We start from the raw sequence: 10,015 nt of genomic DNA on the forward strand, positions 1-10,015 counted from the left end.
GCGGAAACCGGCTAGGAGAGGCCGGATTATCCCCATGATGATTGCTTTATTCAAAGGCCCATGAAGACAAGGATGGTGGCGCTTCAGGAAGGCATAAGGCCCAAAGGCGGGTTAAGGCATGTAGACATAAACCGGCATGAATATGTAACTTGTATTGTAAGTTAGAAGGAATAGAGACCGAGCTGGACACGTTTATGATCCGGCCTCGGGACTCTGTAAACCGACGGGCGTCAACCTATGTATATAAAGGGACGACCCGGCATCGGTTTAGGGACAGAGAACAACAACTCAAGAGCCAGGCAAAGCGGATTCGCTCCCTGGTCATTGAAACCCCAGCAATCTCATCACAACTAGACGTAGGCTTTTACCTTCATCGTAAGGGGCCGAACTAGTATAAACTCTCGTGTCCCTTGTCCGGTTTAACCCCTTTAAGTTAACCCGTAGCGATGGCTCCACGACTAAGTCCTTTCACGAGGACATCTGCCGTGACAAAACCACGACACATTCTGAAACGCAATATAAACTGGACTATTGCCGCTCCTGCTCCTTATGTGGCTCCTAAGATTGGGCACAATCTGAGGCCCAATGAGCGCGCCACCTACACTCGTGTGTGTTCCTTCACTGCTCGGTTCCGCATGGTAAGGGCAAGAAGGTTGTTTCTGAGGCCAGTTTCATCAAAGAGGAGAAAAAGCCTCTGCTGAAGACCAAGGTAAAATTTGAGGAATTAAACTTTTATGGACCTACTTTTCTCTAAACTTAATCCCTCAAACGATTTTGATCTCATATGAAAGCCTCTCTTCATCTTCTTCTTCGTTTCACGTGGTCAACGGCGATTTCTCGCTACTAGATGATATTCGTGAATTAGGTAGGGCCTAGGGTAGATGAACTGCAAAAGTAATTTGATACATGCTCACTATGCACGACGTACGCGTGCGATAAAGGAGTCGAGAAAGTAGGAGAAATTCGTCCTTCACAGGTCGTTGTTTGGGCACTTCTTCGTTTGAACAGGTTCTTCTCGTCTTTCTTCTCCTAATGGCACGATGACGTGCACCGAAACACAATGATTCATCGAAATTGGCAATGGTGGTCAGCGGTCATGTTTGTCTTTACGTTTTGTCCTTTACATGATGTTTCCTCTATAGGTTCTCCTTTGCATGTGGTTTTGCTTTGCTCATGGCCAGGGTTGACGGGAAGGAGTGTCATTGGACCGGGGCAGCGAGGAGAACTGTAGCATTCGACGTAGAAAATGGGGAAGACCAAAAAAGGAAGAAAAATCATCAGAATCTCGCCGGAGAAGAGAGGGGAGGGTGGCGCCACAAATGGCGGGGTGGGTCGATGGCGAGGCGGACAACAGTGACTGTGCCCAATCGGATCGTTCGCGTCGCTTTATTTTTAACAAGAGTTGCCTATCCCATAGCAAATTTAGTCTAAACGACAAAAAAATTAATGAAGAAGAAACTAGTTTCTCAAGAGTAATGGTTCTATGAAAGGGCTAGGTATAAATCTGATCATTAGTCGGGCCAGGCCAGATTTTTGGCTGGGCTTGCATAAGCCCGACCTTCAAACATCAAGACCGAGCCCGTCATGAAGCCCTAAAATTTGTCCTTTCTTGCAACAAAAATTAGTCCTTTTGAAAGCCGAGCCCTGCCCGATGCAAGCGCAAAGCCCGACCCAAACGGCGCTCTCCGTCACTTGCATGTGCAAGCCCGGCCCGAAGCTTGAGACTGTCCCAGAGTGCATCCTCGGCTGGAAAACGAGTCCCGAACCTGGCCCGGGTCGCCGGGCCAGGCTGTCCAAACCCAGGTCTAGGTAGTTTTTTTTAGTGGAATGAGGTCTAGCTAGGTGGGTGTTAATCCCTGGAACCAAATATATTTTGGGCGATTAATGCCGAAATCACTAATTAAGGAGTACTCGTTGCAAAGAACACTCCACGTTTCCAGGTCACGACAAGTGGCGCACATGCAATGCGCTACTTATCGCAACCTGCGAGTTTTCCCTTTTTTCGTAGATCCAATTATTCAAAATGTTTTATCTTTTAAACCGTGCGTCCAAATCTCAAACCGTTTTCACCATTGGATTCCTCGCGTCGAGATCGTCAAAACTAGATCCCATGTTGATAGGTTTTGACGAACTTTTTTTTCACAAAAAATCGGGCAAAAAAACGAACCGGGAACACGGTTTTTTTTTCCTTTCCGAAAGAGGCACGCCCGTGCCTCTCGTGAAATCACACCCATGCCTCTCATGGAAGCAAAACCGTGACTCTCGTGGAAGGAAAAAACAAACAGAAAACGCGTTTTTTTCGTTTCCGAAGAGGCACGGCCGTGACTCTCGCGAAAGCACAACCGTGCCTCTCGCAGAAACAAAACCGTGACTCTCACGAAAGAAAAAAACAGAAAACGCGTATTTTTTTCTCTTTCTGAGAGGCACGGCCGTGACTCTCACGAAAGCACAACCGTGCCTCTCGCAGAAGCAAAACCGTGACTCTCGCGAAAGCACAACCGTGCCTCTCGCGGAAGCAAAACCCCGACTCTCGCGAAATATAAAAACAGAAATCGCGTTTTATTTTTCCCTTTCCGAGAGGCATGACCGTGACTCTCGCGAAAGCACAACCGTGCCTCTCGCGGAAGCAAAACCGTGGCTCTCGCAAAAGAAAAAAACAGAAAACGCATTTTTTTTCATTTCCGAAAGGCACGGTCGTGACTCTCGCGAAAAAAACCGTGACTTTCGCGAAAGAAAAAAAAAGAAAACGCATTTTTTTCACGCAAATTTTTTTCCAATTTTTTTGATCGAAAAGCTAAGGAAGACCGTGGGAAAACCAAAACGTCGAAAACCTCCGAAAAAAACCATTTAAAAAGTCAAAAACACGTGCGAAAAAATAAAAAAACAAAATCCGGAAGGAGCATCCAGAGTACGACATGTGGCGAATGGCTAAGAGCGCCAAGTGGTATTGATCGTTGCAAGGCTCCTGAAGAAGCGCTCCTTAACTAGTTGCTCCCGATTAATGCCTTCCTTCGAGGGGAAGGAGTAGAGATGCTCTTATGGGCCGAAAAAACGGTGTTCTTGGAATGTGAGAGAACCTCTTTTTTTACGTGAGACCTTTGATGCGAATTAAGTTGCCGCCAAGTGTCACACACACGTATGTGCGCACGTACCTGAGCGCCGTGAGTCGAGTCAAGTCAAGTCGTGTTCCCGTCCCGTCCCGTCTCACACCACACCACGCGGACTCCCTCCCCTCCCCCACTCCTCCTGCACACTTTGCTCTGCTCGACGACGGTGCTCTCTATAGCTTCACTCGTTTCAGCGTCTCCCTCGACACCCTCTCCGCGTCCACAGCCAAGCCAAGGCAAGCCAAGCCAAGCCAAACCATTTTTCTACTAATATTATTTCCCTGTGTAAATTCGCCGGAAACTTCTCACTGATAACTTGGGCCGCTTCTCCTCCCCGCTCGCTCTCAGCATAAAAGGCCGGGGCGCCATTGTGGTAGCATAGCAACTCTGCTGCTTCTTGCTACCTTCTCTCGCCAAAAAATCACATCCAATTCCATCACCGTCGTCGCCGATGATCCTCTCGGCCTTCCTGCTGCTCTGCTGCGCCGTCGCCACCTGGACGGTGTCCCCGGCCAAGGGACGCCAAAGCCAAATCGAAAGCCCGTCATCTGAAGATCATCTAGCGTACGGTACCTTGGACCAGGTAACGAAGATGGCGTCCGTAACCGTGTCTTGCTCAGTCGCAACTTGGTTTTACTCTGCTACAAGTTTCTATTCTACATACATTCAGTCAGAAATCTGATTGCATTTTGGTCGGTGCCGCGCCGCGTCGATCGATCGTATCTTGGCAGGTGAAGGCGGATCTTCAGCGGGTGGGGCTCGAGTCGTCCAACCTCATCATCGGGGTGGATTTCACCAGGAGCAACGAATGGACAGGTGCTCTCTCTCTCTCTCTCTCTCTCTCTCTCTCTCTCTCTCTCTCTCTCTCTCTCTCTCTCTCTCTCTCTCTCTCTCTTCAGTTATTATTACCATATAGTAGTAGTTCTGAATTTTTCATGGATGGGCGAATGAACAGGGAAGCGCTGCTTCGGCGGGAGGAGCCTGCACCACCTCGGCGCCGTCCCGAACCCGTACGAGGAGGCCATCAGCATCGTCGGCGAGACGCTGTCGGCCTACGACGAGGACAACGACATCCCCTGCTTCGGCTTCGGGGACAGTAAGTCACTCTGGAATGGTGGTGTCCGGTGGTGAACTAAAATGGCTTATGATCGCCTTATTGGTGGTGATCTCATTCATCTGCCTGCCCTGCCGCCAGTGTCCACGCACGACCAGGGCGTGTTCGGCTTCTACGGGGACGTGCGGCCGTGCGCCGGCATCCCGGAGGCCCTGCTGCGTTACCGGGAGATCACCGCCACCGTTCAGCTCTCCGGTACCATCATCTTGCCACTGAATTCTGCAAGAGAAAGACTGGTCTTGTGAGTTACTGTATGTCTCATGATAGTAAATAAATGGTTTCTGATTCAGGGCCGACATCTCTGGCGCCGATCATCGAGGCTGCAATGGGGGTAGTCCAACGCTCCGGGCATCAGTACCACATCCTGCTGATAATCGCTGATGGGCAGGTGATCAACCGCCAGTTTTGTGTGTCTTCTCTTTTGAGAAAATTCAGACATTGTCTGAATTTTTGTGTGGCTGTGTTTCTGACGTGATCAACACCAGGTTCCGAGAGGTTGCGGTGCTCATCGCGCGAGCTCCCTGGACGAATCAAGATCAGAGAACGACATGGAGGAGAGGACTCTTCAGGCCCTCATTCATGCTAGGTACTAGTAGTTGATACAGCTGAATGCCAAGTATCTGTCTCCAAAACTTGACTGGTTTGCATATGTTCTGGTGACATTATCACATGGTATGTGTTTGCTTGCAGCCATTTCCCTCTCTCCATCGTCCTCGTCGGGGTCGGGGACGGGCCATGGGACGACGATCAGATGCCGTTCCACGACGGCCGACGCCGATTCGACAACTTCCAGGTATGTGGTAGAACCATTTATCACTTTGTTTCTGCAAGAGGGCATGCTCATTCATGTCATGTCCTAAGCTAACTCAGTCCTCACCTCAATCATGTTGCCTACACCAACTGCAGTTTGTGGATTTCACCAAGATCATGTCCACGGAGATGTCCCGCGCCGAGAAGGAGGAGCGGTTCGCGCTTGAGGCGCTGGAGAAGATCCCGAGCCAGTATGCTGCGATCGTCAGCCAGCGTATCAGGTACTAATCAGCAAGTCAGAGAAATGTTGTAGCACTGAAGGTTGATTTATTGGTCTAGAAGTTTACTCTCTTTTCTCAATCATATATGGTCCATTTTCAGTGATCTGGCTGCGATGGCGCCTGCAAGGAGGCCTCTTCCTCCTCCATCCTGAGCAACCGGTTCGCCGACGGTTTTGCTGCACAGTCAGGTTCATGATATGGTCACATAGTCACATTGTCGGAGGATGAAGTTACCATTTTAGTTCCCATCCCCTGTGTGCTTGTACACTTCAGAGCAACTCATTTTCCAGCCCACATCTCCTGTTTATTTGTACTCTTTTGATTATACAGCTTCTAGGTAAAACTACATCTTTATTGACAGACTTGGCAAGTCTTCACATGTTACAGAAGAAAATCATATATTTTGCTTGTGTAGTCCACCTGAATCAGCAAAAATGAACTGTGGTGGTCATATAAAGAAACCCAGGGTAAAGTGATATGTTGAAACAAGACGATTTTCCCAAAAGAATGAAACATCTTCACTATATCCCGAGTCCGGTAACTTTCTCTACAATTACACGCCGCCCGTCGAACACCCTCGTGAGTCTGCACACTACAAACAAGCACGGACAAATTTCCCAAACATCTACAGGAAGAACCCAAGCTAAAAAAAAAATTCTAATGTTCTCTTTGCCTTTTCTTTTATCGAAACAAAGGAGCAAACGGCCCGTGTTTCGATCTGTATAAACACCACGCCGCTGCTATATCAGGGGTTCAGAGAGCTCCATCTCGTTAGAGGTCTCCTCTGCCTCCGCAGGCGGCAGTCGTACGTAGTTCAGCCCCAGCCACTGCCATGGCCAGCACACGTACCTGTGGCCGCTGCGACTGCTCGGGTCCGCCCTATTGTCGGACTCCTCCGCCTGCCTATTGAGCTCTTCCAGCCGCTCGCGCAGCCTCGCGGATCTCGTGTCGGCGAGCTTTAAGGATTTCTCTGCGGCGTCGCGGACCGCCATTGCGGCGGCCGCTGTCTCCTCCTTGAACTTGAGCTTGTTTTCCAGCTCCACCATTGTTTCTCTTGCTTCCTCTAGTTCCTTGTGGAGAGACGATATCTGTGCAATAAAATAAAAAAATAATTCAGTTCAGCTTCTCATGGATCGAGAAGACTGTTCATTGCAACCAGAAAGGACGCTTCGCCCCATATGAGAACAAGCCATTTCCTTACAACTTATGCTCTTTCGAAAATAAAAAACATGAAGACACTATGCATCCTTGTATATTCATATATTCTTCACACAGCGGCATTACAAGTTACCAACATCAAGCCTGTTGATTACAACCAGAAAGGATACTTCGCCCTACATAGGAAACAAGCCATTTCCTTGCACTGGTTATCTACAGTTATCATCAACACTCAAGACTGTTGATTACAAGTTATCTACAGAAGTTTTTCATTTACAAAATAAATCAAAATTTATGCCACCTTGCACAATAAAGTATCCTTCATACAGCCACAGTACCAAGTTGTGGGACTCAGCTACATCTGCTGCCAGCCACTACTGATTGCAAAGCCCTTCCTTGCACTTTATTGCGCATCACTTAGACACAACCTATCTATACTGGCGGGCATAGTTGCTTAAGGCTTCAAAATTATTGTTTCTCAACCGAAGAATTTTTCTATGGACAATGTGGCAATGCAATGTCTAAAACTGGCAGTAACAACTGAAGGATACTCTAACATTGCTATAACTAACTTCCAAGATGTAACAACAAAGACCACATGGAAACAATTCATTATGGCGAAACTGAATACAACAATGGAACCGTAATAAAGCTGATATTGAACCACAAGCTACACCATACAATAACAGAAGTAATATGTTTGTCTCACTATGCTAAATAGGAATAAAACCCCTGCTACCCTCAACACCATGTGTCTGTATCAGTATAGCATAACATATGGTCGATACATAATGATGTTTCAGCTAAACTGCAAAGAACAAGTCATTGTGTGACTTCTGTCAAATGATATTATGATAACACTAACCAAGAATGCTACGTAAATGTTTAAGCATGCCTACTGCGATCTTGTACTTTCTTACACTTTCTGTAGTGCCTTGCTGTCAAAACACCAAACATATGTATCAAAAGTGCACATGGTAGTATGCCAGCATGTTCACTGTGTTTAATTCTTAATATTACTCTGTTCTCCCCAAGAAATATTTAATATCAGACGACTGCAATTCTAAGTGATTAATTCAGTCAAGTATTTGCCTGTCTAGTTAACTCATGGAGTCATGGTCGTTTGCTAACATGTTTACTGTGCTTAATATTACTCTGTTCTCGAAAAGAAATATTTAATATTACCTCCGTCCCAAATTACTTGTCATAGAATTGTCTAGATACATTGTCTAGACAAATCTAAAACAAGTAATTTGGGACAGAGGGAGTATCAGATAACTGCAATGCTAAGTGATTAATTCAGTCTAGCATTTGCTTGTCTAAATAATTCATGGAGTCCTAGTTTGCTAACATGCTCACCATGCTTAATATTTACTCGGTTCACCAAAAGAAATATCTAGGCTAGAGGGATTGGCTAAGTAGCAACACTACATGGTTGTAATACCCCTTGTAATCTGGTGACTATGAGAAATATATGTCAGTAGGAACCTTTCCTGCTGTCTTGAATGCTCCAAAAAAAATCTAATATAAGACAACTGCAATACTAAGTGATCAATTGAGTCGAGCCATTGGTTGTCTAATGTAACTCATGAAAACACAAACAAGACACCGAAAACATAAAGGACATGCAGAGTAATGGTGCATGTCTGTATAAAGTACAAACGCACCTGAGTCTGGAACTCTTGCTCAATTGATCTACCAGCATTAGCTTCCTCCTCTGCTGCCGTCTTCCACCTTTGAATCTCCTCTTCAGCAGCTGTTATGTCCACCATCAGATCCTCAACCTGAAGAATGCAACAAACACGGTTATGTGTTGTCTCACTGACTCTGACCATAAGAGTGATATGCATATACTCAAAACATCCGATTAGACATGAGGAGAAAATATTACGCTTTCATTGGCCATCTTTTCCTTCTCTTCAAGATGTTTTATCTGCTTCCGTAGCTGACCAATCTCCTTTTCTTGCCCTTCCATCCTCGTCCTTAGTAGACTAGACTCTGCCCTGAAATCCACAATTTCAGAAGATGGGAAGTAGGAAATGGCAATTTCCAGCCCGAGGTCTGAATCTTTTTGTAGTAGTACTCCTACTGACTTTGGCTTTAGTAATGAATTGCAGCTTTTGTTTATATCAAGATACCAAGAGTGGCAGACTGAAGGATAGTTATAATTTTGAATAGCTTATTGTTGGTTAAAAGAGGTCAAAAGGCGTTTGCTTTAAACCACATGGCCATTCCACATTAAATCCAATGGATAGTAATTTTATTAATGTTGCTCAAGTTCAACCGGCAGTGCGGCAAAAAAATAAAATGACACGTAAACAAAAATGAATCAAGTTAGCTACCTTTGTGCTTCAACAAGATGTTGCAGCTCAATGATCTTAATCTGGGACTCCTTCATGCTGTTCTCCAATGCCCCTGCCTGCAATATTGGTTGATTGTTACAGAAGAAACAATTCAGTATGGCTAGATACATGGGAAGTCAATGAACTTGCAACAGCATAACATCATTCACAGTGCACCTACCAATGTATAGACTTCATCCTTCTCCGTGCTCCCTGGCCTGTGATCCCTGTGGCCGTTGAGTCCTATCTCGATTCCGGCCTCCCTCAGCCCATCCTCAGCCACCTTCAAAACCTCGGTCGTGTTAGCCTGCAGCGCGCTCCGGAGCAGCACCCCAATGTGCTCCTTCTCCCGGGTCAGCTCCTCCACCCTCTCCTCAAGCTCCGTCACCTTGCTCTTCCCCTTATCCCGCCACACCCCGACCTTCTGCAGCGCCATTGCGGCGATGTCGTAGGCCATCCTGGTCCCTTCCAGCGAAACCTTGAGGCTCTCCTCCACGTCTGTCTCCTTCCAGACGAAGACGGAGTCGGGCAGCGCTGTGGCAGCGGCGTCGTCCACCAGCATAACTACCTCGCGAAGCTCATCGTAGAGCCTGGAGGCGCAGCCGATCTGCTCGGCGAGGACGGGCCTCTGCGCGTCCATCTTCGCCTCGAGGGATCGGACCTTATCCTGGAGCGCGGAGATCTCCGCCTCCCGATCCGATAGGGACCTGGAGAGGGACTCGGACTCGGCGGCGCGGGAGGCCACGGCCGCCTCGAGCTCGGACACCTCGATGGCGATCTGGTAGTTGCGCTGGTCCATGTCCTGGCGCGCGCGGTCGCGGTCGCGGCCCGCGGCGTCGATCTGCGCGAGCAGGTCGTCGACGATGTCGTTGGCGCGCTTGAGGACCCCGTAGGCGAGGGCGGGGAGGCCGGCGGAGTACTTGCCGGAGGTGGGGAGCGGGGCGGGCGGGGTGGACGGGGACGCCTTGGCGGAGATCCGCTCGAGGCCGGAGGAGAGCATGGAGGAGGCGGTGGCCGCCTCGGCCTGGAGCGCCTGCAGCGCCCGGGACGACGCGGCGGACTCGGCCTTGAGGTCGTCGCGCTTCCGCAGCGCGTCCTGCGCGAACGCCTTGAGGCGGCCGAGGCGGGTCTCGGAGCTCGCGAGGGACTCCTCCGCCGCGCGGCGCAGGCGGCGCTCCTCCTCCAGCTCCGCGGCGAGGTCGAGCAGGCGCTGCTGCTGGGCGGCCGCCGCCGCCGCATCGGCGTGGTGGGGCTGTGATGCGG

At 48.6% G+C, this 10,015-nt stretch overlaps 2 protein-coding genes across 3 annotated transcripts; one reads left to right on the plus strand and one right to left on the minus strand.

Annotated features, from left to right (window-relative positions):
• The first annotated feature begins 3,480 nt into the window (after positions 1 to 3,480).
• On the plus strand, positions 3,481 to 5,741 carry LOC119302966 (E3 ubiquitin-protein ligase RGLG5-like). Of its 2 annotated transcripts, XM_037580030.1 has the most exons (9): positions 3,483 to 3,690; positions 3,839 to 3,923; positions 4,063 to 4,203; positions 4,303 to 4,416; positions 4,512 to 4,609; positions 4,707 to 4,807; positions 4,912 to 5,014; positions 5,128 to 5,252; positions 5,353 to 5,741. In XM_037580030.1, the coding sequence occupies exons 1-9, from the start codon at positions 3,559 to 3,561 to the stop codon at positions 5,402 to 5,404; spliced, it is 951 nt and encodes a 316-aa protein (XP_037435927.1). In that variant the 5' UTR covers positions 3,483 to 3,558; the 3' UTR covers positions 5,405 to 5,741. The 2 variants fall into 2 exon arrangements, with proteins under 2 accessions (XP_037435928.1, XP_037435927.1); XM_037580031.1 differs by lacking the exon at positions 5,353 to 5,741 and having other exon boundaries at positions 3,481 to 3,690; positions 5,128 to 5,259.
• Positions 5,742 to 5,751: 10 nt separating this feature from the next.
• Positions 5,752 to 10,010, minus strand: LOC119300040 (myosin heavy chain, embryonic smooth muscle isoform-like; the record flags this gene model as incomplete). Its single annotated transcript, XM_037577123.1, has 5 exons — positions 5,752 to 6,340; positions 8,078 to 8,194; positions 8,302 to 8,413; positions 8,753 to 8,829; positions 8,934 to 10,010. Coding segments are annotated over 5 exons (1,731 nt in total), but the record flags the coding sequence as incomplete, so codon positions are not given.
• Positions 10,011 to 10,015: the final 5 nt, after the last annotated feature.

This window comes from Triticum dicoccoides, chromosome 5A (genome assembly GCF_002162155.2).
Source record: "Triticum dicoccoides isolate Atlit2015 ecotype Zavitan chromosome 5A, WEW_v2.0, whole genome shotgun sequence".
NCBI lineage: Eukaryota > Viridiplantae > Streptophyta > Magnoliopsida > Poales > Poaceae > Triticum > Triticum dicoccoides.

Excerpts from the sequence above, each read along its gene's own strand:
- LOC119302966 (XM_037580030.1), top strand. The coding sequence starts at position 3,559 with ATGATCCTCTCGGCCTTCCTGCTGCTCTGCTGCGCCGTCGCCACCTGG. Across the intron at positions 4,204-4,302 it reads CTGCTTCGGCTTCGGGGACA|TGTCCACGCACGACCAGGGC; the intron begins GTAAGTCACTCT and ends CCCTGCCGCCAG. Across the intron at positions 4,417-4,511 it reads CGCCACCGTTCAGCTCTCCG|GGCCGACATCTCTGGCGCCG; the intron begins GTACCATCATCT and ends TTTCTGATTCAG.